General features: G+C 50.6%; 1 protein-coding gene across 1 annotated transcript; it reads left to right on the forward strand.

Moving 5' to 3' along the window:
• The first annotated feature begins 344 nt into the window (after nucleotides 1-344).
• On the forward strand, nucleotides 345-17,702 carry MLYCD (malonyl-CoA decarboxylase). The gene is made up of 5 exons (XM_004058066.5): nucleotides 345-930; nucleotides 8,205-8,317; nucleotides 9,342-9,498; nucleotides 13,438-13,587; nucleotides 16,484-17,702. The coding sequence occupies exons 1-5, from the start codon at nucleotides 403-405 to the stop codon at nucleotides 17,015-17,017; spliced, it is 1,482 nt and encodes a 493-aa protein (XP_004058114.1). The 5' UTR covers nucleotides 345-402; the 3' UTR covers nucleotides 17,018-17,702.
• The last annotated feature ends 9,031 nt before the right edge of the window (nucleotides 17,703-26,733 follow it).

Below are 26,733 nucleotides of genomic sequence, written 5' to 3' on the forward strand. Positions count from 1 at the left end.
TCCGGTGCAGGAGTTCCCAGGTGACTCTGATGCACCGGGAGGCTGGAGGCGCTCGGATCTAGAGAGGAGGCGGCACTTGTGCAGTGCAGTCGGGAAAGAGAGGAGGGGCTGGGCCGGTGCCTTTAGGCGGCCAGGTGTTAGGACCGGAGTACAAGCCGCCAGCCGCGCGGGAGCAGGCCCCGAGGCAGCCCAGCCGCGGGGCAGTAACCTTTAGCCACACTTGGCCTCGGGCCGCCGCCAGAGCCGCTCCGCCCCCGCCGCCTCGCCCCCACCGCCCCGCCCTCCTATTGGCCGCCTCCCCCGCCGGGCTCGCGGCCTCGGCCAATGGGGCCGGCGCGCGCCGGAAGCCGGAAGCGCGGCAGCGGCGGCGGCGCTCCCCGTCGGCAGCTGTTGTCCGGCACCATGCGAGGCCTCGGGCCAGGCTTGACGGCCAGGCGTCTCCTCCCGCTGCGGTTCCCCCCGCGGCCGCCCGGGCCCCGGCTGGCGAGCGGGCAGGCGGCCGGCGCCCTGGAGCGGGCCATGGACGAGCTGCTGCGCCGCGCGGTGCCGCCGACGCCGGCCTACGAGCTGCGCGAGAAGACGCCGGCGCCCGCCGAGGGTCAGTGCGCGGACTTCGTGAGCTTCTACGGTGGGCTGGCCGAGACGGCCGAGCGGGCCGAACTGCTGGGCCGCCTGGCGCGGGGCTTCGGCGTGGACCACGGCCAGGTGGCGGAGCAGAGCGCCGGTGTGCTCCATCTGCGCCAGCAGCAGCGGGAGGCGGCGGTGCTGCTGCAGGCCGAGGACCGGCTGCGCTACGCGCTGGTGCCGCGCTATCGCGGCCTCTTCCACCACATCAGCAAGCTGGACGGCGGCGTGCGCTTCCTGGTGCAGCTGCGGGCCGACCTGCTGGAGGCGCAGGCCCTCAAGCTGGTGGAGGGGCCGGACGTCCGGGTAAGGGGCCGCCGTCGACCCCCCGGCAGCGCGGACTGGCCGCCCTCCTCGAGTAGTCCTCACTTGCCCCCTCCAAGTCCCACACACCCCGCCTTCCCTGCCCGATAGCACGTTCACTTCGCCCGCAGTTACCGCCTGCCAACTGTGTCCCCTTCCCACGCTGTCTGAGTCCTGGCTTCGTCAGAGCACACCCCCGCCTCCCTCCAGTCTGTCCTTGAAGTCCTCGCTTGTATAGTGTTTACTAAATAGTCAGCATTTGGTGGTCTTTAAGGTAACTGTCACCTCTCGTACCTGATTAGTGTGTGCTCTACAGTCTCTTTAAATTATTGTAGCTGAGAAGTGTTTCGTCTATATGGTATATCTGAACTTGAGTATCAGACTGAGCATCAGGCAGCCTTCTGAGACCCTGGATGGTGTTTCAGAAGTTCACTGGGCAGCCGCTATGTGTGAGACATTGTCCTGAGAAGTCCTGTGAAATGCACTAAGGTAAATAGGACTCAAGGTCACCACCACCACCCAGGAGTCTCCATGGCTTCTGGCCTTGTCTGTGCTCCATGACTTCTGGGAGGGCATTTAACTCCCTGCGTTCAGTACTTAATGTGATGATTCTGAGTTGACTTGAGGTAATCAGGCATTAGCACAGTTCATTCATGTTAAATGCAGACATATACTTTGAGATTTAAATGAGTATGACCCGAAAGAAGGCCTAGAGCAACATATACTCTTCTTTTATACTGTTAGTATTAAATATGGCGAAAAATTAACCTGCCCTTTTTTATTTTTATTTTTGTTGCCCAGAGTACAGTGGTGTTATCACGGCTCACTGCAGCCTCGACTTCCCCAGGCTCAAGCAATCTTCCCACCTCAGCCTCCTGAGTAGCTGGGACTACAGGTGCAGGCCACCATGCCAGGCTAATTTTTTTTTTTTTTTTTTTGTAGAGAGGGCGTTTCACCATGTGGCCCAGGCTTAACCTGCCCTTTTAATGAACGAAAAATGATGTAAATGTTTCAGGAAGTTTTGGACATTTGTTATGTGCAGTTAGTGTTAAAACAAATTGAACACTTGAATGATTATGACTTGACCCATTTAAGAACTCTAATACTGGTTTAATAGTTTTCATTCCTTCAGTCTTACGTGGGTGATAACACGTATCCCTTTTACAGTAAAGGAGAACATGCTGAGGTTGTGTGACTTGTTCTTAAATTCAGAGCAAAAAGCTCTTGCTGATCACCCACCCTAATCCAGGGTTCTTTGCACTACGCTTTATATCACTGTCTTACCGTTAATCAGATGTTTATTAGAAACTTTCTTTTTTGGCTACTTAGATGCATAAAATTGGGCATAATTAAGTATGGGATTAATGTCAAGAGTGACAACAGTGGCCATGATTTGATTCCCCGTGATAGCTGGCTAATTTACAGTGCTAAGTATTACTGAGGGCCAGGCATCTTTGGCCATAAGATTCTCAGACAGAAAGCCCACAGTTGCTAATTGCATGACACACAATCAGTCATGAATTCTTACTGTGTTGAATTATCATGTTCTGGGCTCAAGCCTAGTCTGAATAGCTGAGTTTTTCTGATCCACGCTTGGACATAGTACTTGCAATATATCATCTCCCCCAAGTAAATGATCAGCTCCTCGAAAACTGGGAAACTTGTCTTTAAATTTCTTGCATAGCAGAATGATGAGTGAATCATTGCAATAGATTGCTGGGTATCCTGGCATAAGACACTTGACACACTAATCATTCAGCATTTGTGTGGAGGCGAGACTGCCCCACACTCTGTCATAGATTTTTGAGCCTGAGAGGAAGCCATGAAGGACTTGAAAGGTTTCTGCCCAGCTGAGAGGGTCCTCATATCAGACATTTGGACAGCTTTGTCCCTCATTGATTTCTCACATCCGGTCCAATTCTGAATTCTCTGGTTTTGTGAGATGCTGTGGAATACATCCTTTTCTTCCCCACTCAAGAAAACTCTTGGTTATCGCATCATTGGGAAGGAACACGTTGCATGGCAACTGAACACACTCACCACCAGACTTGACTGTTGAGAGAAAGGAGCTAGCCCCTGGGAAATACAGAGGCTGCCGAGTCCTCAGACATTCACAAGTTTCCTTGCTTTTTGACCAAGGCTGTCTATATACATAAGGGAAAAAAACATTGCATACTGTAATAGTAGGCCAAAAGTCCTGTGGACCAGAGATGTTTATCAAACAGGATGCATAACGGCAGCCTGATCTTTGCCTCTGCATATGGTTTGGACATAATGGCTGCAGGAGCCTTTCCGCGATTGCTTTACTGTGCCCCTTCCCTTTCTTTACCTAGAAACCCCAGCCTTATATTCAGTGCATGTAACTGTTAGTAGCTGAACCTATTGATTCCCTTCCCCTTCCCTTGTTCTGCGTAGTTGTTTTCTCATATATACACATATATATGTATGTGTATATATGTGTGTGTGTGTGTGTGTGCGCGTGTGTATATATATATATATGGTTTTTTGTTTTGTTGTTTTTGTTTACGGTTTTTTGTTTGTGTTTTTTTTGTTTATGTTTATGTTTTTTCTTGTTACGTTTCCCAGGCTGGTCTTGAACTCCTGGCCTCAAGCAAACAATCCTCCAATCCCAAGTGCTGGGATTATAGATAGGTGTGAGCCCAGATGTAATTTTTTTAAAATCCCTGTCGCTTAAATCAGTCTTAGAATAGAATTAGATTGTTCTGTACCTATAAACTATCAACTGGGATCTGATATTGTAACCTCTCACCAGAATCACTTAATGTGGTATGATCTGATCTATTTTTTTAATCTGATTTTTTTTTTTTTTTGAGACAGAGTCTTGCTCTGTTGCCCAGGCTGGAGTGCAGCAGCACAATCTCTGCTCATTGCAACCTCCGCCTCCCAGGTTCAAGCCATTCTCCCACCTCAGCCTCCTGAGTAGCTGGGAATACAGGTGCTTGCCAACACATCTGGCTAATTTTTGTATTTTTAGTAAAGACGGGGTTTTGCTATGTTGGCCAGGCTGGTCTGGAACTCCTGACCTCAGATGATCCGCCCGCCTTGGCCTTCCAAAGTGCTGGAATTACAGGTGTGAACCACTGTGCCCGGCTGTGTTCTTACTTTTTAAAATGTTCTTTTCCTCTGATCTGAGTGAGTTTGGAGGCTTGTTACTGCCTGGATTTGTGGCCTCCTGAACGTAGAGGAGTTTGTAGGTATGTGTGTCCCTGTGGTTGCATAGTAGGTGTGGGTATGAGGATGTGATGTGTCTGGGGGATGGTGGTTTATAGGCTTTTTGTTTTTCTCCAGAGGCCCAGTTGGTTGATGACTTCAGTTTCTTAGAGGTGAGATCCCAGTGAAACCGAGTCGAATCCCCAGTAGAGGGGAAGGTCTGAGTGAGGTTCGGTGATTTGTGGGCACTCGAGGAAGGTTGGCCTTTAATTCATGGAAAGGGTCCCTCATGGGCGGTTTGGACCTCGCAGTTAGGGTGGAATGAGAGGTGCTCGAACCTTAACAGAGGCACAGAAACTAGAGAAGGGACCTGGTTCCCACTGCCACAGCCACCCGGCCATGCTAGACACCTGCGTACCCTCTGCCTTTTAGTTAATTGAGTACTCCTTGTTGGTTCTAGTAAATTCTGTGCTTACCTATGCTAAGTAATACTTATTTTTAGATAGGAAAGTATACCCATAGTATCAAGTGTACACCTGCGGAGTGGCAGCTTATGTGAGTGGGAATTGTCCCCAAATTTCTCAGCCTCTGCAGTGCTACCCTCATCCATGACTTTATCCTCCCTTCCCCAGCGCAGGGCTTCTGGACAAGGGAGGGTAACTTTTCTTCACATACCAAAATAAGCAGATCTTGATAGAGCTTCAAAAGAGAGGGAACCAGTTTCTCTTTTAAAAGGAAAAGTGGCCTGGTCTAAACAGTGTCATACAAGTCGATGGAATTAACAATACACAATACACAGAGCCGGGTGCAGTGGCACGCACCTGTAGTCCCTGCTACTTGGGAGGTTCAGCTGAGCCCAGAAGTTCAAGTCCAGCCTAGGCAACAGAGCAAGACCTGCCTCTGAAAAAAAAAAAATAAGAAGCACTCCAGCAGAATACACTGAGAACTGTCGCTGCCCTTAGCATCACCAGGATATTCCCCGCAGTTGTGTTTCTCAGTCTTGTATTGGTGATAAATGGTGCCTGAATTAATGCACGTACAGTTGCAGAGGCCTCTTTCCCTGGTGGTGTTTGTATCCCGGCCACGTTGCCGCGTGCTGTGGCTCATCCCAGCCTGAACAGCTGCTGCCGGTGTTAGAACTGAGCAACGGAGACTTCTAACCTTTAGCCTAGATTCCCAGTTCTCGTGTACCGGTGTCACATTTTGTAGCTGTCAGGAGCCCAAAATAGAATGAAGAGATTTGTAGGGGAGGAGCTTTCATCAGCCAAACCATTTCTTTCATAATTAATATTAAATTGATAGTAAAACTAGGTATTTCCAGCTTTTTTCCTATCATGAATGTAAGACAGATACCAGTACCTCTTACGCAGAGCTCAGCTCATCCGTTCCTAAACTGGGGTACAGAAGCCCTCCTGGCCCCTGGGATGGTCCATAGATAAGTATCAGAGGAGTCCATGAACCCCAGGGAAACGTATGCACAATTTTACTAATGTATTTGCAGTGTTCTGGGGGCAGGACCTATGGTTTTTAGCACGTAAGAGTGTGAGAGGATCCCAGGAAGATTAAGAATTGCTATAGTCAAATGCGGAAAGTACAATTTTATAAAGGGCCATTCTGTGTCACCTAGCAAATGATCTCTTTCATCCTGCCCTCTTGGTACTTCCTAATCACCATTCATTCCATTTTTCCATCTTTTTCATTTGATATCAATCTATTAGTGAATGCTTTGCGAACCATAAAAGTGAATCAGAAGTGGACCCTGCTTTTATGGCGTTTACAACCAAGTAAAGGAGATTGAGTCATGGAATGTAGAGTTAAAAGGAATTGCAAAGATCTTCTGGTCCAGCTGTCTATCCAATGTTTAAATCCGTTTTCAAACAGCTCCGTTGAGTTCTGTCCACCTGTGTTTGATGACTTCCAGTGCTGAGGGTCACCGTCTCCCAGGATGATCTCTGTGGACAGCTCCAGCTATTCAAAAGTTCCTCTTTACACTAAATTGAGTCCACATCTGACTGCCCATGACTTCCACCAGTCAGTCCTAGATTTCCTTCCCCGGCCCCCCATGGGGTCACACAGAACAAATTTGTGGCCTCTTTCGTGCCCTAGTGCTTAAACATGTAAAAGGAGACCTCATCTCCTTCCGAAAACTTCTCTGAGCCATCACCCCAAAACCTGCAACTCTTTCTCAGGCGTCAAAGTTCTGAGTCCTTTCACCCTTTAACAGGGATTAAAATGTAAAATTGTTTTATTAAATTTGGAAGCTGAGACAGGAGAATCGCTTGAACCTAGGGAGCAGAGGTTGCAGTGAGCCAGGGTTGCACCACTGCACTCCAGCCTGGGTGACAGAGGAAGACTCCATCTCTCAAAAAAAAAAAAAATTCTAGCTGTTGTAAAGCCATTCTTATAGGTGTTGCCCATTGTGTTCTTTATGACCCTTGTAGAGAGATTCAGAAGGTCATTCTTGTATCAGATGTCCTGAGATGTTTACTGTTATTTAATAATAATGTTCAGTGGATCTGTTACTATGTAGTTTATGAGTAACAAAGACCCAAAATAACAGTGATTTGAATATGACAGAAGTTTGTCTGTCATGTGGAAGTCTAGAGGTGGGCAGCCCAGAGCTGATTCTGCTCTTTGGTGCTCTTGGTGGATTCAGACTTGAATCTTGTTGCTCTGCCCAGAAAAACCTTCATCTCCAAAGCCACGTCGTGGCCCAGGATGGCTGCTCCAATGCCAGCCATCACACCGCCTTCCAGTCTGCAGTGGAAAGGACAAAGAAAAAGATGGGCCAAGGGCCTGCTCCTGCTGTCTTTTCAAGTTCCCCAAAGTGGCTGCAGGAGACCTCTGCTTACCCCTCATTGACCGGAACTCTGTCACATGGCTGCCCCCAGCCGCAGTGCAATCTTTGTTCTGGACAGCTGTGTCCCTAGCTGAAAAGTGAGGCTTCTGTTAATTTGAAAGAAAAGGGGTACAGCCACTGGGGAACAACAAGCTGTGGCTGTGCAGGCAGCCCCGAGGCGACGCTGCTCCTGCTCAGGGCCTTGTGTTCTGCTCTTGCTGGAAAAGCTTCAGTGCAGATGTATCTTGGGTGGTCAAGTCAATTCACATCATTTTTGGAAGTAGATACAATATAAATAAGTGAGGCAAAATTAGGATAATTTCGTCAACTCTGAAATGCATTGGTTGCCAGATACGCTATTATTTTATGTCCCTCTAAGGTAGGTTACGGCGGGGCACAGTGGCTGACGCCTGTAATCTCAGCACTTTGAGAGGCCAAGGCAGGCAGATTGCCTGTGCTCAGGAGCTGGAGACTAGCCTGGGCAACGTGGCAAAACCCCATTTCTACAAAAAAGACAAAAAAAAATTATCCAGGGTTGGTGGCGCTCACCTGCAGTCCCAGCTACTTGGGGGGCTGAGACAGGAGGACCGCTTGAGCCCAGGAGGTCAAGGCTGCAGTGAGCCGTGTTCATGCTGTTGCACTCCAGCCTGGGTGACCGAGTGAGACCCCGTCTCTTAAAACAAAAATGCTGCCAATTAGTCTGTGACCCGCCATCATTCGAAAGATGCATCCTGACTTGAGAGATGTTAAAATATGAAAATGTACATCTCTGAGTTGATGAAATAGGGTTCCTGAACCAAGTACTTGTCTTTCTTAGGAAATGTAGGCATAATGTTTTGACGTATCAAAGAAGGTTCCTGAAAGGATGAGGACAGTGCTGTTGACACCCTTGCTGTCTTAGTATTTCCCTTACAGTGCATCTTTCATTGTTATGCTGATTTTATATGATTAGTATGCTCACTATGGTGAACGAATTGGAACGTATTATTTGATTTGGGCAACTTAGTTCAAATTGAATTGTTTCCATTCAGAGGTCTTAACAGACTGAAGTAGTTAAGTCTAAATAGAGCGTTCAATGAAAGCCTGACTTGGTTTGAGATAAGATGTCTGACAGAGGAATCTTGGGAAAAGCTGTTTCGAGAATTGTCTTGCACAGTTGTCTTATGTATCGTGCTTGAGTGTTTTCATTCCTTGTGCTGACCACAACACAGAGATGGGCTTGATCTGTTGCACATTGGAGGCCTGGGATTTATCTTCTCCTTTTCAGGAAATGAATGGGGTGTTGAAAGGAATGCTCTCAGAATGGTTTTCCTCCGGGTTCCTGAACCTAGAACGGGTTACCTGGCATTCACCTTGTGAAGTGCTTCAGAAAATCAGTGAGTAAGTATTACGGTTTTCATTTTCTTTGTACATACATTTTTCATATATATTTGTGTATGTTTTATATTGGCTAAAAGCTAATCTATCTCCATTCATATGTACAGTTTATTTCAAGTCTAATAAAATCCAAACACAGTATTTGCAAATGCTGCAGCTGTCACCACACATGATACTAAGATTATGGAGGAAGAAGAAAGGGCACCAAGAGAAACTGATATGTCTGTCACTGACCTGCGTGTGAGGTCTTATTTGTGTCCTCTTTTTTAAAGCAAACACACCCATTATCTCTCGTCCCAAGACCCCGTAATCAGAGTTGTAGAAACTCACTGGACCAAGCGTTTGCATTCGTGATCAAAACAGTATTTAGCCCACCTAGTGGTTAAGATTTCTCCCTGGGTTAAAATCTCTAAACAAACTATATCATGTGTTACATCCAGGACCCGTATAACACAGGCTAGCATGTCACGGTGCCCTCACAACCTTTGCACATAGGCATCTTCACATTACATGTTGTCCCATGGAATCCAAGGTTTGAAAAGTGTCCTATTTGAAATGTAACCAATTCAATTCAAAGGGCTGACAGTGCCTGCTGCCATTTCACATGCTGAAAACAAAATAGCGGTGGGGCGAGATTGCTGGAAGACACCAGATGAGCCCCCTGATTGCAGCACTGACGGCTTCACAGAGATCCCGAGGAAAGAAAAGACACAGTATTCAACACCAAGCGTTTGATTAGGTTTCACGTTAAAATCTGCATGAATCCTTCCCCGGAGCCTCACAAACTCCTTTTAAAACTGGAATTAAAACTGGAGCACAATTTTGTGTGTAAAATGGTCATTCACTGTAGTTCCTCTCAGTGGGTGCTGTTTCTCATGAAAATGACTTTCTTTGAATTTTCCAGAAGGGTCCATTAAAGCTCTATTTAAAGAACTTGTTTGACTTAGACGAATAGTATGAATAGGAGTCAGCAGCCGTTACTTGTGAATTATGCATTTGTCTCGTCTCTTTATAAATTCCGCCCCAGGGCTGAGGCTGTGCATCCTGTAAAAAACTGGATGGACATGAAGCGCCGCGTTGGGCCCTACAGAAGGTGTTACTTCTTTTCTCACTGTTCGACCCCTGGGGAGCCTCTGGTCGTTTTGCACGTGGCACTGACTGGTGACATCTCCAGCAACATCCAGGTACCTGCGATGGTCAATTCGGGACAAGATGGGCACCCTGTAGAGCCCCTTGTGTTTTTTGTTTTGTTTTGTTTTTACTTGATTTTATCCTTTTTTTTTTTTTTAAATAAATGGTTTTGGGCTTTTTTAAATTGGTTAAATAAAATCTCCAGATTTGTAGGTGTAGAGCATAGAAGTGTAACAGGCACACAGTTATGGAGCAAGGCGAGCATTCATCTGGCTGTGTTGATCTTAGGTTGAGATACAGTTAAAGTCTATCACAGAACATGTTTGTGAAGCAGAAAATAATTGTGAAGGAAGAAGGGACAGATACCTGATTCATACATAGTTCACCTTTACAGCTTTTGTTAAATGCCTGTGGGGAGTTTTGAAAGATACTTGATTAGAAAATTGAAAGAGGCACACGATCCGTTATGCTTGATGTGGGCCGAGGACACTCCTTGGCGAATGGAGGTTATGGGACTTGTGGTTGATAGCCCCGTCCTGTGGCAAGCTGCTCTACTCCTGGATGAGTTTGGCAAGAATGTCTGAAACACTCCTGCAGGCCCATTGGGGCAGAAGAACCAGGGAGCACATTGCAGGGTCTGGAAATAGGAGTGCTAAAGACAGGTGGCAGGGAGCATGAGACCCCTGGGGCAGTGCAGGTTTGCTCAGACCAAGAGGACATGAGGGGCTGTTAGGAAGCTAAGTGGATGATGGCCCATCACAAGGTGAGTGCCCTAAGCAGGTGTCCTGCTGAGAAGTTAGAGAAGCTGAGTAGGGCAAATGGGCAGACATTCCTGATCACCAAGGAGAAACACATTCCCTTACAATGTTTGTGTGTGAAAGAGTCACACTCCGATGCCCTCTTGGTGGGACTAGGGGCCATTCTGACTTCTCTGAGGGCAATTTGGCAACATGGATGAAAATTCAGAATGTGCATTCCTTCTGGCCTAACAATTCCACTCTTAGGAACTTCTCCTGCGGAGATGCTCAGCCCTGAGTGTCAGATGGCTATTCCTGCAGCATTGCTGACAGTTCACAAGGCTGGAGATGATAACCTAGGGCCCATCAGGAGAGAATGGGCTCCAGGAGGGCGGTGTAGACACATGGCGTGGCCTCGTGTACATCAGATATCTGTGCATGTATTTAAATATTGTTGTAGGTTTATATGGAAAGCCAGCCTTGACTTACTGTTGAGTAGAAGTTCAGGTTTACAGAGTAGCATGTGTGTGGTGTGGTCTTATGAATAATATTAATAATATCTATTGAGTAGTGCTCTGTGCCTGTCAGTCTGTGAAGCACATTTTGTGTGTTATTGCTCTGAGCACCCTGTGATTTAGGTGGTGGTGTTGTGATTTTTTTTTTTTTTTTTTGAAGCGGAGTTTCGCTCTTCTTGCCCAGGCTAGAGTGCAATGGTGCTGTCTCGGCTCACTGCAACCTCCAACTCCCGGGTACAAGCGATTCTCCTGCCTCAGCCTCCCGAGTAGCTGGGATTACAGGCATGTGCCACTATGCCCAGCTAATTTTTTTTTTTGTATTTTTAGCAGAGATGGGATTTCACCATGTTGGCCAGGCTGGTCTCGAACTCCTGACCTCAGGTGATCTGCCCGCCACAGCTTCCCAAAGTGCTGGGACTAAAGGCGTCAGTCACCGCGCCCGGCTGATTTAGGTATTATTATGAGAAAACCGAGGCTTGGGGGAACGTCCACAACTTACCCATGATCATCGAGCAAGTAAGGGCGGAACTGGAATTGAGACCCAGCTCGCATCCTGACTCTTAAGGGCGCGTGAGAATGTGCGTGGGTACGCAGTCCTGTGTACATTTGTGTGCGTACCGAGAGCCTCTGAGACAGGCCCGGAAAGGTGTTCATCAAAAGGGCAGCAGCAACAGGCATGGAGATTAGATTTTGGAGTAATTGTTTTTTTTTTTATGCATGGTTTTTTTTTTTTTTTTGCCTCTTTGTTTTATTCACTTAGCTTTATCAATTTTTTGTCTCTTTGACATTATACATACCTCACTTGTATAACCGAAGAAAGCTTTGTTTTTAGTTTGAAAACTTTAAAAAAAGATTGCTGGGATTTTTGCATAAGGAATCACAAGATAATTTGCAGACTTCTTAAAAAACAAAGGCGAGCCCGGCGCAGTGGCTCATGCCTAGAATCCCAACACTCCGGGAGGCTGAGGAGGCAGCTGGATAACCTGAGGTCAGGAATTCCAGACCAGCCTGGCCAACATGGTGAAACTCCGTCTCTACTAAAAATACAAAAATAAGCCGGGTGTGGTGGTGTGCACCTGTAGCCCCAGCTACTTGGGAGGCTGAGGCACAAATGAGAATCACTTGCCACTAGGCAGAGGTTGCAGTGAGCCGAGGTCATGCCACTGCACTCCAGCCTGGGTGACAGAGCAAGACTCCGTCTCAAAAAAAAAAAAAAAGAAAGGAGATAAGCCTGGGAGTGATGTGAAGTGAGCTCCGTCCTGTGAACGACAGAGCTCTTCCATAGAGCACGGTGCAGGACAGCGGGCCCCTCTCGGGCCTCGGAGGATATGTCCTTCATGTCATGAGCTCTCCGCCTTTCCTCACAGCAGCATTTCTTCACTTTATAGGAGTCACAGATCCTTTAAGAATCTGGAGGGAAAAATGCTGAGGATGTTTTCCTCAGAGCAGATATGCATAGACTCACACATTCCATACACAATTCCTTTCTTTTTTTTTTTTTTTTGGAGACGGAGTCTCGCTCTGTGCCCAGGCTGGAGTGCAGTGGCGTGATCTTGGCTCCCTGCAACCTCCGCCTCCCTGCAACCTCCGCCTCCCGGGTTCACACCATTCTCCTGCCTCATCCTCCGTAGTAGCTGGGACTACAGGCACCTGCCACCATGCCCGGCTCACTTTTTTGTATTTTTAGTAGAGACGGGGTTTCACCGTGTTAGCCAGGGTGGTCTCGATCTCCTGACCTCGTGATCTGCCCGCCTCGGCTTCCCAAAGTGCTGGGATTACAGGCGTGAGCCACCGCGCCCGGCCTCCATACACAATTTCAGAAAGTTCATGGACTGACTACGAGACCTCATCTATGCAGTCTGAGCTAAACGCTCCTCCTTCCAGAATCGAACGTAGCTGGTAGAAGTTAAAATAGTTTAAATGGGTTCTTCAAAAGTAAGCTGGTGTCCCTGCTTCAAAGCAAATGAAAAGGTAGCCGCCTGCTATTCCACTGTTACGCAGTGAGCTTTGGAGTGTTAAGGGTTATGCTTCAGAGTATAAGGGATTAGAAAACGCTGCGGTCAGAATGAGAGGCAGTAAACTCAGACTTCAGCTAAGCGACTTCCCAGTCTAGCTCGTTTCTTAGAATGCCTCGCAGGGATGTCTGCAAATGTGTTACCATTTAGGAAAAACAAAAATGGCACAAAACCCAAAAGGTACATGAAAAAGTCAAACAAAGGTATATTTCCTAAAAGAAAATTATAAGGACTGCTTATAGCGTCTTGAGAAATTTGAAAAACCTAGAGTTCAGAGAAAAGGAGGAAAAACAATTCAGTGGTGGGAAACGTCAGTCCTTTAGGAGAAGCTGAAGGAACTGGAGCTGTTTGGTCTCAAGGATCCGTGTGTTATCGCTGAGTGTTGGCCAGAGAGTTTATGGAGCAAGTTTTTGTTTGCACAAAGGCCTAAAAGAGACAGAAAGGGGCATACATTGCTCTTCAACAAAGTTTGCATGAAAATTTCAAAATGGCAGAAACGATCCAGTGCTGAGGACCCCCAGGCACGCGGTGGAGTCGCCTCCTCCAGAGAGTTTTCAAAACAGAGCAGCTTTTAGGCTCTGTAGCCTGAACCCCAGCTGGGGAGCCGAGGTCTCTTCCAGCTCCTTCAGTGCTCTGAGAATTGTCTTCTGGTCCCAGCAACAGGCTTGCCTCGTGGGCTGCAGAGCGGCCAGGCCATCCTTAGAACCATCGTTGGTGTTTTCCAGGCAATCGTGAAGGAACGTCCTCCATCAGAAACAGAAGAGAAGAACAAAATTGCTGCTGCGATCTTTTATTCCATCAGCTTGACCCAGCAGGGACTCCAAGGGGTGGAGCTGGGAACATTCCTCATAAAGCGAGTCGTCAAGGAGTTGCAGGTAAGCGACACGCAGGGAGCCCCGGTCACGCTTGGCTTCCGTGTGGTCAGGTCAGCGAACCTCGTGGGGTGTCAGGTGCCATGAGGGACACAGATGAAGACAGGAGCTAAAGGGAGGGGCAGGGAGTAGAAAAGGTGCCAGAGGCCCCTTGGCAACTCCTGGGAGCCATAAGTCTCCCAGAGAGATGAGAATGATGCTGAGAGAGGCCTCCAACCCAGCTGCCCAGTTGACTGCAAGACACAGTTGTGTTCTGAGGTCATCAGCTCTCTCTAGGGCGACCTCGTTCTGACCTGCTCAGGACACTCTGGATTTCACGTGTCATCCTGGTGTAAGTGTCACTCTGAAATGTCCCAGCCAGATGGCACAGCTGCTAGTCATCCTGCCACGCCTGTCCTCCCCCTGCGCCTGCCCACACTCTCAGGGCCTCTGACACCTGATGTGCTGTTAGCTTGGGCCCTCTCATGGCCTGTGAGGGAGTGCTGAGGTGAGACCAGACAGCTCGAAGGTAAATGCATCTGCTTTTAATCTAACTCTCCTCTCTTTGCTGCCCTGTGAAAAACACAGTAACCATCCTACATCAGAAATGATGTTCACTCCAGGCCCAGGCTTTCAAAAACCCCAACCTCGTCAGGGACTTGGATAAATTCCAGTGAGTAGAATCTAATAATTAGGTGCAGTAGGTCGATGTTTGCTAATGACTGGCTCTGAGCAGGGTGTTCACTGTGTTGGGGGCTGCACATGGCTGCAGCAGAGGCCTTCCTTTGAGGACGACAGTGTGGAGTGGGGACGTTTACATGCTCCTAGTAAATTCATAATCAATTTCAAATTGAAGCCCTCAGGATTCAGCTGGGTGTGGGCTTCATTACCACGCCGCCATGTTTCCCCCGGGTAACAATGAGCCGTAGCTCATTCCCACAGTTTCCTCATTCCTCTGTCTTCACTGAGGGTGGTGATTAGCAGGGCGGGGTGGGGAAATGTATCAGGGTAAGGAAGGCAGGGGCCGGGCGCGGTGGCTCACGCCTGTAATCCCAGCACTTTGGGAGGCCGAGGCGGGCGGATCACGAGGTCAGGAGATCGAGACCATCCTGGCTAACATGGTGAAACCCCGTCTCTACTAAAAATACAAAAAATTAGCCGGGCGTGGTGGCGGGCGCCTGTAGTCCCAGCTACTCGGGAGGCTGAGGCAGGAGAATGGCGTGAACCCGGGAGGCGGAGCTTGCAGTGAGCTGAGATTGCGCCACTGCACTCCAGCCTGGGCGACAGAGCCAGACTCCGTCTCAAAAAAAAAAAAAAAAAAAAAAAGGAAGGCAGGAAGAGGAGGAGCAGATCCCGGGATTCGGGGGAGTTGGGCCTTAGCCGAGCACCTGTCCTGAGGGTGCTGCTTAACTGCCCCTGGGCGGCCAGCTTAGAAGTCCTCAAAGGGAGTCTGGAAGGGAATGAATGGCCCCTCTGCCTGGAGGTGCGCGTCAGGGTTTACAAAAGCAAAACACAGCTGGGCGCAGTGGCTCACGCCTGTAATCCCAGCCGAGGCAGGCAGATCACCTGGGGTCAGGAGTTCGAGACTAGCCTGGCGAACGTGGTGAAACCCCGTCTCTACTAAAAATACAAAAATTAGGCATGGTGGCGTATGCCTGTAGTCCCAGCTACTCGGGAGGCTGAGGCAGGAGAATCACTTGAACCTAGGAGGCGGAGATTGCAGTGAGCCAAGACTGCACCATTGCACTCCAGCCTGGGAGAGACAGTCTCAAAAAAAAAAAAAAAAAAGTGGGCCGGGGTGGGTGCAAAAAACCCGGGAGCTACCACGAATGCCCAACAGGAGGAACATGGTGAGGAAAATCATAATAGTCTTCTCTTTTCATATTACTCTGTGGTTAAAATTTTCTGTGTTTGAATTTTAAATGATAATGAGAAAATGCTCACGATATAAATTCATATTGCAAAATATAAAGTAAGTGTCTCACCCATGCAAAAATCGCATCAAGAAACACTAGGAGTTTATCTGAGCAGACTATCGAGAGTATTTTTCTCAATGTAGTGGAGTATGATGGTTTTATTTTCTTCTGTTATTAATTTTTTTAAAAAATATCTATAGTGAGCATGTGTTACATTTATAATCAGAAAGTAGTAGATTGTTTGAAATGATCATGAGATCTCTATCTAGTTGGGACAATAACGATTGAACCATGTCATGTGATATGGAGAGATACCCGCAGCGTCCCCCTCCTCGCCCTCTACCCCGTTCTGCACCCGCTGTGGTGTGGCCGGGCAGCTAGTCGCTCACTCACCAGTCCCTGGCCGCTCGTGTGCCGAGCAGCAGAGCAGCTTCTGGGGCCTCACAGGTGGCCATGGGAGGAGCATGGTGTACGGGAAAGACAAGGCCTGCGGTGAGTAGCTGCGGTGCCCCAATCCCCACTCCCCACTGGCCAGCTGTCTGGTTTAAGGCAAGTCCCCCAACACTCTAGTCTCGGTTTTGCCGACATGAGAAGGGATGGTGGGGATGGAGACACCCTGCCTTGGGGAGTCAGGATGCCTCCAGGGTCTGGCACACATCAGGTTCCTGATAAATATTTCCTGCTGGGCGTGGTGGCGCAAGCCTGCGGTCCCAGCTACTCAGCAGGCCGAGGCAGGAGGATGGCTTGGACCCAGGAGATGGAGGCTGCAGTGAGCCATGATGACACCACTGCACTCCAGCCAGGGCAATAGGGCAAGACCCTGACTCTAAGAGGAAAAAAAGAAAAGTTCCTTGAAAGAAGATAAACAACATGTATCAGATGTCACTCTGACCGCTACACAGCAGCATGTGAGCCGTAGGTTAAGAGGTGCTCCTCTGTTGGTAACGTACCTGCTGAATTTGTGTTTTCTCCGCCTTCCTTTCCACCCCAACCCTGCTTTACAGAGAGAGTTTCCTCACCTTGGGGTGTTTTCGAGTCTGTCACCTATACCTGGTTTCACCAAATGGCTTCTGGGGCTTCTGAACTCGCAAACGAAGGAGCATGGGAGGAATGAACTCTTTACAGATTCGGAATGTAAGGAAATCTCGGAGATCACAGGTGGCCCCATTAACGAGACCCTCAAGCTCCTCCTCAGCAGCAGCGAGTGGGTGCAGTCGGAGAAGCTGGTGCGGGCGCTGCAGACTCCGCTGATGAGGCTGTGCGCCTGGTACCTGTACGGAGAGAAGCACCGCGGCTACGCGCTGAACCCCGTGGCCAACTTCCACCTGCAGAACGGGGCGGTGCTGTGGCGCATCAACTGGATGGCGGATGTGAGCCTCAGAGGCATCACCGGCTCCTGCGGCCTGATGGCCAACTACCGCTACTTCCTGGAGGAGACGGGCCCCAACAGCACCTCCTACCTCGGCTCCAAGAACATCAAAGCCTCTGAGCAGGTCCTCAGTCTAGTGGCCCAGTTTCAAAAGAACAGCAAGCTCTGACAGTAAACCTCTCCTAAAGCACAGGGCCCTGGCTAAGAAAATGATCATTTTCAGGAGGGGCCGGGAGTTATGTATCTGAAGGAGCTTTCCAAGCAAAGCCAAAGTTGACTGTGTTCTTGTCCCGCAGCCGGTCCACACTGTGAGGCCAGGCCTCAACTTCCCTCGCCCTGGGCGAGACATGCACCCAGTGCAAGACGGTTGTGGGTGGGGGTGCACACAGATGAGTGGGTTGCTGTGCTGTCTCCAGAAGATTCTGTCGTTGCCCTTGGCCTGGCTCCCTGCCCGGGGCTGGTGCTGTGGTACCTACATCTTCAGGAAGCTGTGCAGCCTCTGCCATTGCCATCCCAGGGGGATCTGGCATCCTCCTAAGGACCAGGGCGAGTGGCCCAGATAAGAATAGGTGTTCCTTTGCGCTCATAAAACAGAATGCGGCGATTGTTGCTTTAGCCATTTCTCACCATGCAATGCAGAGGGACAAAGGGCTGTGCTACACTTCCCAGTTAAATTCTGAAGCTCATAAATGTATGAAAAGGTTTGTGATTTTGCACAAGGTGTGTGTAGTAAGTTAAATCGTTGAACACAAAAATGTTGCTGCTTGAGGCATAAGTTGGATAATAGGCTTTAAATGATCAGGGATTCAGGTTTATAATGAACTTCACAGTAAAGAACACGTTTGTTCTGTAAAGCATTGAACATCTGATTATGTAGTGGTGGTCGTCTTTAAGATTAGAGACCTGGGAAGGCTGGAATCAGCCAGCCAGCCTACAGGGAGTTTGGGATGAAGGAGCCTGGGGTGTGTGGGATGAGAACAAAGATGAAGGAAGGGGCAGTCATTGTGCTTGTGGGAGGAAGGCAGTTGTGTTTGTGTATGTGCGTATCAGTGCACGTCTGTGTGCATGTGCACGAGCGTCTCTGTGCGTATCAGTGCACGTCTGTGTGCGTGTGCACGAGCGTCTCTGTGTATCAGTGCATGTCTGCGTGTGCACGAGCGTCTCTGTGGATCAGTGCACGTCTGCGTGTGCACGAGCATTTCTGTGTGGATCAGTGCACGTCTGTGTGCGTGTGCACGAGCGTCTCTGTGCGTATCAGTACACGTCTGTGTGCATGTGCACGAGCGTCTGTGTGGATCAGTGCACGTCTGTGTGCGTGTGCGCATGTGCATGTGCTCACACATCTTTGTGTGTCTGTGTGCGCATGTCCGCAGTTGCCCTGTCCTCGCTGTCCTCGGTTTGGCAGACAGGTCCCTCACCTTCCTTGCCTTTCATGTCCTGTGACCCGCGCCAGGCCCCTTCTCTGTCTTCTGCGTACGGCATGTTGCTTCGTGACAGACGGTGTGATGGTGGGAGCTGTCTCATGCCTCTTGTTCTCTGGGCTGATTCTGAAAGAGTGGCTTGCAGGCCAGTCACTGCAATCCTGGCAACCTGCCCACCCTTCTTGCCAGCAGAGTTCTTTACCGTAAGCGTCCCCAGACCCTCAGGCCTGCGGAAACCTGCTGGGCCTTACCGTCTTTGCTTAGCTTTTGGCCTAGACCTTAAAGACCAGCAGTCTTCTGTGCTTTATCCTGCTGCCTCCAGAGTGCCATGGACAGATCACCCATTCTGGATCACTCCGGCAGCCTTTCAGATCCGGTGGCGCCCTTCCTGGCTGTGTCCTTCACCTGTGCTGTCTGGTTCTCTCCTGTGTGGACAGGGGATGATAGGAATTCCCGCTGCACAGGCCGCTGGGAGGACGGGCTCAGGTGACATCCGCCGAGGCTTTGGCTCACCAGAGGAGTTTGTAGATGTCAGTCATCCCCAAGTCACTAGGAACTAGCACTCCTGAGGTAGGTCTCGGAATAGTGTTCAAATCCATTTCACTATTGCGGCTGAGGAGCCCTCCCTCCAGCAAGGCCACTCATCACATCACGTTACTCTTTAGGTCAAATGTAACCCTCCCGGTTTTATTTATCACTAAGGCAGAGTTTCTTAACCTTTTGTGAGTTACAGATCACTGAAATTCTGGCGAAAGCCAGGTAGGCCTCGCCGCAGGAGAACACATACATGGTGCACAGAACACAGTGTGCAGGAGAACACTCACAGTGCACAGGAGAACACATACACGGTACACAGGAGAACACACACAGTGCACAGGAGACCATGCACACACGGTGCACAGGAGAAGACACACAGTGCACAGGAGAACACGCACAGTGCACAGCACACACAGTGCACAGGAGAACACATACACAGTGCACAGGAGAACACACGGTGCACAGGAGAACACGCACACACGGTGCACAGGTAGAACACACACAGTGCACAGGAGACCATGCACACACGGTGCACAGGAGAACACGGTGCACCGGAGAACACGCACACATGGTGCACAGGAGAATTCACACACAGTGCACAGGAGAATACAGACTGCACAGAACACATGCACAGTGCACAGGAGAAAAGGCACACACAGTGCACAGAGAACACACAGTGCACAGGAGAACACACTGCACAGGAGAACATTCACACATTGCACAGGAGACCACACAGTGCACAGGAGAATACGCACACACAGTGCACAGAACACAGACAGTGCACAGGAGAACACAGTGCACAGGAGAACCACACTGCACAGGAGAATATGCATACACAGTTCACAGGAGAACACGCACACACAGTGCATAGAACACAGACAAAGTGCACAGGAGAACCACACAATGCACAGGAGAATACGCACACACAGTGCACAGGAGAACCACACTGCACAGGAGAATATGCATACACAGTTCACAGGAGAACACGCACACACAGTGCTCAGAACACAGACACAGTGCACAGAAGAACACATGGTGTACAGGAGAACACAGTGCACAGGAGAATACACACACACGGTGCACAGGAGAATTCACACACAGTGCACAGGAGAACACAGTGCACAGGAGAACACACACACTGCAAAGGAGAACACACACACTGCACAGGAGACCAAGCACAGTGCACAGGAGAATACACATGGTGCACAGGAGAATTCACGCACACAGTGCACAGGAGAACACACAGTGCACAGAAAACATGCACAGTGCATAGGAGAACTCATTGCACAGGAGAATATACACTGCACAGAACAAATGCACAGCACACAGGAGAACATGCACACACAGTGCACAGGAGAACACATTGCATAGAACACACGCACAGTGCACAGGAGAATACGCACACTGCACAGGAGAACACACAGTGCACAGGAGAACACACACAGTGCACAGAACACACGGGGCACAGAACACATGGTGCACAGAAGAACACAGTGCACAAAACACATGGTGCACAGGAGAGAACACACAGTGCACAGAACACGGGGCACAGGAGAACACACGGTGCACAGAACACATGGTGCACAGGAGAGAACACGGTGCACAGGAGAGAACACAGTGCACAGAACACACGGTGCATAGAACACACGGGGCACAGAACACACGGGGCACAGAACACACGGTGCACAGGAGAACACACAGTGCACAGAACACACGGTGCACAGGAGAACATACAGCGCACAGAACACAGTGCACAGGAAAACACACAGTGCACAGGAGAACATGCAGTGCACGGGAGAACACAGTGCAGAGAACACACACGCACTGCACAGAACATACATGCAGTGGTGCACAGGAGAACAGTACACAACACACTCCATGCACAGGAGAACACACGCAATTCACAGGACACAACAGAACACACGCAGTGCACAGGACACAGCAGAACACACGTAGTGCACAGGAGAACACACTACACACACACAGCGCACTGGAGAACACGCACAGTGCACAGGAGAACAAAGTGCACAGAACACACACAGTCCACAGGAGAGCACACGGTACACAGCAGAACACCCGCAGTGCACAGGAGAACCTAGTGCACAGAACACACCCCCTGTGCACAGTTTTGTTTTGTTTTGCTTTTGCAATTCCAGGGAGCTCCCTGGCCTCCCACAGCCGTTCATAGAGCCCATTCTGTTTGCGATAAGAACAGATCTCCTCCAGCTCACGTGAGGCTAGGCACCGGTTCCTCAAAACCTTTTTGGGCAGCTAGCAGCTTTGACTAGCAGCTCATCTCACCAGGCTGAGGCCGCTGCCTGTGAACAGTTGACAGACCCAAAGCCAGCCAGAATGTTCTGTGTCAGAGAGCCCTGTCCAACAGGCAGAGCTGGGAGACACGCAGGAAGACCCCCAGCCCATGCCCGTTCTCAGGCCTGAGGTTCATTCTCATTCTCTCCCTCTTCCCTTTCCCCTTCCTCCCTCCTGCCCTCGAATCTGCAAGGCCTCTCCGGGTGGCTGTGTTCTGCCAGGGCCTCCCAGGCTCCCAGATCACTGCCTTCAGGGAGCCCAGGAAGAGCTGCACATCCGCTGCCTCTGTGTGGCAGGCGTGTCCAAGACTGCAACTCCTAGTTCCCAACTTTCACACCTCATCTCTTTAACCTCTTATGGAAAATTTCAAACATATGTAAAGGCTGGGAGAAATTGCATAACGAACCTACAGACCTATCACCCAGCTTCCACAGTCATCAGTGGTTTTCTGTTTTTATCAAACTTTATCTTTGTACTTCTTACAATGCTTCACATTTAGCAGGTCCTCAATGAACATTAGATGGATGGATGGAAGGAAGGAAGATGGATGGATGGATGGATGGATGGATGGATGGATGGATGGACGGATGGTGGGGGGTTAATGGAAGGAAGGAAGACGGATGGATGAGTGGAAGGAAGGTGGGTGGATAGAAGGAAGATGGATATATGAATAGATGGCTGGGTGGATGGAAGGAAGGAAGATGGATGGATGGATGGATGGAGGGTAGAGTTTTAATGGAAGGAAGATGGATGAATAGATGGATGGAAGGAAGATGGGTGGATGGAAGGAAGATGGATGGATGGAATGATGGATGGGTGGTAGAGGGTGGATGGAAGGAAGATGGATGAATAGATGGGTGGGTGGGTGGGTGGCTGGTTGGATGGTGGAGGGCAGAGTGTTAATGGAAGGAAGCTGAATGGATAGATGGAGGGTAGAGTGTAGATGGAAGGAAAGGAAAGGGGGATGGATGGATGGATAGATGGATGGAGGAGGGTGGATGGAAGGAAGGAGGATGGATGAATGGATGGATGGATGGATGGATGGACGGGTGGGTGGGTGGATGGTGCAGGGTATATGGAAGGAAGATGGATGGATGATGGAAGATGGATGGATGGGTGGACAGATGAATTGATGGCGGAGGATGTTAGGATGGGTGGATGGATGTATTAACATCCCTTCTCCATGCCTCAGTCCCCATCATAAGGAGAAAGAGCCTGTCGTCCCTCTATGATACTGCACTGAACCAAAATTCCCCTCACTTCATGGGTGTTACAAACCTCTTATCATCTGTTTACGTCTCACTCTTACTGTAGAACCTCTAGAAAGGCAGGTGGCTTCCAGCTCCTCGCTTTTCCTGAGGGATGATCTGACCACCCATTCTTACATATGTCGTCTTTCACACAGTGGCAGTGCAGAGGAGACAAAAGCAGAACAAAAGCAGACAGCAGCCAGGTCTGCGGGTGATAAAAGGCTACTCACTGGGTGCTAGTGTTCTGAACTACACCCTACAGGAAAGTGCTACTCACTGCCCAGGTGACATCATCACAAGGGGAACACAGTGGCTAAGAGGGCAGGGGCTCAGTCTCACAGACCTGGTTTCCATCCCACTTGCTCTCAGGAACCCTGGGCAACCACTGTGACCACAGTGTCTTCCTCTGGAAAGTGCCCAGCAGTGTTGGGCTCACCGTAGGTGCACAATAAATTGTCATGAGTACTTTCCACTGTGTCCCAAGTTCAAGGCTGAAGTCACGACCCCACCCCTGCCACAGAGCCTGCCCCCACTGAGTGTTCCCCATCTCAGTCTGAGGCCCGACCTGTGCTTCCGGAGCCCGCGTCCCGTCCCATCTCAGGAGCTGCTCTGCTCCATTCCCCCCGTATCCCAGACCTAAGTTCCGGCTCTCCTTATCTCTTGGAGCCCTGTCATCTGTGGGTCAGATGCTCCCCAGCTCCCTCCATCCCACCCACAGGGTTTCACAAGAGGCCCAGCCATGCACCCTGCTGGGGTTCAGACTTGAGGGGTGCCACTGGAGTTGGGGTGCACCTGCTCTCACCTGTTCATGGGCTCCTTTTTCTTCTGAAATGCAGCGTGAGGCACCATGGAGGGAGCTGTAGACTTTGGCTCCGGCCAGTGCCCAGTTCAAATCCTGGCCCCACCGCTTCCAGCTGGGTGGCCCAGGGCAAGCCACCTACCCTTGCTTTGCCTCAGTTTCCTCATCTTTAAGTGGCAGTAACCATAGTACCGACCCCACAGCCTGCTGAGAGGCTCAAAGGAGACGATGTATGTAAAGCAGTTAACTGATGCCTGCCCTGGGCAGCAGAGCAGTCCCTGTCATGATAGGCGTTTCTACATCTGGACCTGGGCGCCACCATCCTGCTCACCTGAATGCGGGTTCTGGGATCTTTCAGCCCTTATTTGGATATTTGAATATTTGTTGGTTTTCTGGCTTCTCACAAGTTCTAAGAGGTGACTAAGTGGATCATTCGTTCCCAGGAGAGGTGGGAATGGCTCCTGTGGACACGGCATTGCACAGGGGCTTGAGGGGACCTCCTGACCCCTGATGGCTGAGCACGCTTGTCATACTCCTCAGGGAGAGCCCAGGCCACCAGCTAGCTCCAGACTGGCTCTGCAGGGCCTCAGAATCTGAACTCACTGTGGTCACTCTGAGGCCTCTCTGTCTCTCTGTGTCTTTCTCTTTCTACCCTCTCCATCCCTCCTTCCCTCTGAGGGCTTGACCTTCACTGACCTCCAGGGCAAGAACAACCAGGAGTCGCTCCCAAGAGGGCTTCCCTCCTCCTCGTTCCGTGTGGCCTCAGAAGTGGGGGAATCTCAGTGCTTTGTGCAGGCATTTGCTTATTCTGAGCTCTGTTTGAAATTAAACATGAGGTGTACTAAAGATTTAAACTGAGCAAACACCTCTGTGATTTCCGATTGGATTCCGAGGCGCTTACTGAAATATGAAGTCCATTTTGATCTACTCTTAGAAACAAGAGCTGCCAGTGACTTCACCACAGAAAGTCTGCTTCGCTTGCAGTTTAGCAGACTCGCAGAGGTGACCCTGGATCTCTGTCTCGCCTTTGTTTGGTTTATTTCCACGTTGCATTTGCGTTTCCCGCCTGGCTAGTTCTTGATCATTGAGGAAGGGAGAGAGAAACGAGATTCTCTGCTCTGGGCCAGGCATTCTCTGTACACGTTCCTCGTCCCAGCCTGCCTCCTTCCCTAGAGGATCACCGTGTCCAACCCTGAAGCTGGAGCGAGTGTTCCTCACTTAGAGATGAGGCGATGAGGCGGCGAGCTGGGAGAGGGCTGAGCAGCTGGTGAGGGCAGAGCTGGGACTCAAACCCAGGCCCGACCACCACCCAGCTCTCCTTCCGCCGCACTGGTCCACCTCCTGACCATACGTGGGAGACCCACGCGAAGGCCCAGAGAGGAGAAGGCCAGCAGTGGACAGAACAGAGTGGGCCGCAGGTTTTGGCAAGCCTGGAGGGGAATAGGTCAGAAAGGTAGCCCGGCTAGGCTGAGGGACTGAGGACAGGGGGTGTTAGGGTGCTGACATTCTGGCAAGGGGGTGGGGGTCTGTGGAAGACAACCCCAGGCTGGGGTGGCTTCTCTAAAACCCGAGCATGCACAGTGCTGGCCATATCGGTCCAAGCCCTCGGCCACCAGGGACAGAAGCTGAGCTCCCACCAAAGCATAAAATCCAGGCCAGCAAGGGGCAGCCAGACCACGGGAAGACAGGAGGAACCCGGACCTGGCTCTCGTGCAGGAAGCAGGCAGTGCACAGCTCCACTGCCACAGAGACAGCCTCCTCTCATGACCCCAGACTCAGCCCGGGCCGTGGTGGGAACGATGGTTGGCCCGGTTTGGAGATGGGGGATCTGGCCCTGTGGTGAGTGCACCCAGAGCAGCTATCTCTCCGGAGCAGTTGAGTAGAACAGCTGGTGTCCCCTCTTCATGTTGACGAGGGGAGATGAGTGGCCCAGGCAGTTCCTAGAGCGGGAGAGATGGAGTGGGCCGTATCCCACCCAGCAGGAGCGCTTGCTTCTGAAGCTCCCGTGCGTCTGTGACAGAGGCTTGAACACCCGGCTTGTTCTCTCAAGTCTGTTGCCGTATATCTGTCTCCATCGCCTGGCACATAGGAGAGGCTTGGCAAATATTTTTGGTTCACTGAAGAAAGGCAGCCCTCACTCCTGCTGCTCAGACAGCACCCCCTGAACGTGAGTTACTGCCTCCTTGAGCACTTTCGCAGGAGGGAAGACCAGAGAGCTGCCTTCAATGATGCCAGAGCCATGTTTATTTAAGCAGCGCTGCTCCAGAGAGAACTGGCCATTTGCAGTCTCCACCCCAGTGTGACTCACGATGCCACCTCTCCTTGCCAGCTCTCACCGAGGCCCCCGGTGACCTCCTAGGGGGTACATCCAGCCAGGTTCCCCCTCAGCAATGGCCAGGGGCCACCGTGGCCCACGCTGCACTTCCCAAATGCTCCCGGCACTGGCACAGATGCACACCCTCTTGGCCATCCCCACCTGTGCTCCGCCACTCTTAGCCATTCGTCTCGGCTTCCGGGAGTCCCCTCCTTCTCTAAGGATCTCACCCCCATCCGTGTCTCTGCTGTCTCCTAACTACCGATAGCAAGGGCACCAGTGCCCCTGTTTGCCGGGGACAGGCCCTGTCTGGGGCCCTGTTGTGGCATCATTGTTAACAGAGCTTCTTTTCCCTCTGAATTGTTCAGTTAGGACAGTCACTTGCACAGTCCCCTCACTGGCGACACAGACACCCAATACCTGTGTGTTTCCCCTGGATAGCTCAGCAGCAGCTCAGGCTCAGCACGGCCAAGGCTGAATGCAGATGCCCTCCCTCCAAAACCTGGCCTCCTCCAGCTGTTCCTTCCTGGCGAGGCCACCTCCAACTGTGTAACACAGAAGCCTGGGTGCCATCCCTGGGGCTCCCCTCACCCCCACCTCCCACCCGTCCCCGGGCCCCTGGGCAGACCACTGGCCTTGTTCTCTTCATTTCCCTGGCCCAGGTTACAAAGTCTCCTTCCTGATCATGTGCATTAACTAACCTCGCAGGTGCTCTGCCCACCTGCCTACGCCAGACCCTTCCAGATCCTTCTCCACCCCAGCAGGCAGAGTTGTCATTGTGAAATGCAAATCAGGTTCCATCTCTCCTCTCCTTTCCTCCCTCCCGCCATCCCCGTCACCCTCCCTCTCACACACAGCCCCCTCCGTGGCCTCTCAAGCCTGCTGTGGCCTGACCCTCCCCTCTCTGCTTTTCCAGGCCCTCCTGGCACTGTCCTCCCTCAGTCTGGGACTCCCTCTCCTCCCTCCTTCCTGCGTGGCACATGCTCCTCCCTCTTCCTGAAACGCTGTCCCCTCCCCTGCCTCCCAGGCAATGCCCGCTCTGCCTCCAAAGTTTATCCGTCGTCCTCTCCTCAGGAAGATTTCCCTGGTGGCCTGACTAGGTCACATTCCCCCTTTATTTGCCGTCTTCTCACTGGGGCCTCTCCTTCCTGGTAGCTTCTAAACAAGGCAGTTTCATGTGTGTATCTCCACTAGACTAGAAGCTCTCTGAGGGCAGGGACCCTGCTTGGCTTCTGGCCCGAGGTGGCTGCAGGG

The sequence above is a fragment of the Gorilla gorilla genome, chromosome 18 (assembly GCF_029281585.2).
Source record: "Gorilla gorilla gorilla isolate KB3781 chromosome 18, NHGRI_mGorGor1-v2.1_pri, whole genome shotgun sequence".
NCBI classification, from domain to species: Eukaryota; Metazoa; Chordata; class Mammalia; order Primates; family Hominidae; genus Gorilla; species Gorilla gorilla.

What these genes read in the sequence shown, in the direction of transcription:
- MLYCD (XM_004058066.5), top strand. Translation starts at nt 403, where the DNA reads ATGCGAGGCCTCGGGCCAGGCTTGACGGCCAGGCGTCTCCTCCCGCTG. An exon ending in GTGCTTCAGAAAATCAGTGA is followed by an intron (nt 8,318 to 9,341) that starts GTAAGTATTACG and finishes ATTCCGCCCCAG; the next exon opens with GGCTGAGGCTGTGCATCCTG. An exon ending in GAGTCGTCAAGGAGTTGCAG is followed by an intron (nt 13,588 to 16,483) that starts GTAAGCGACACG and finishes CCTGCTTTACAG; the next exon opens with AGAGAGTTTCCTCACCTTGG.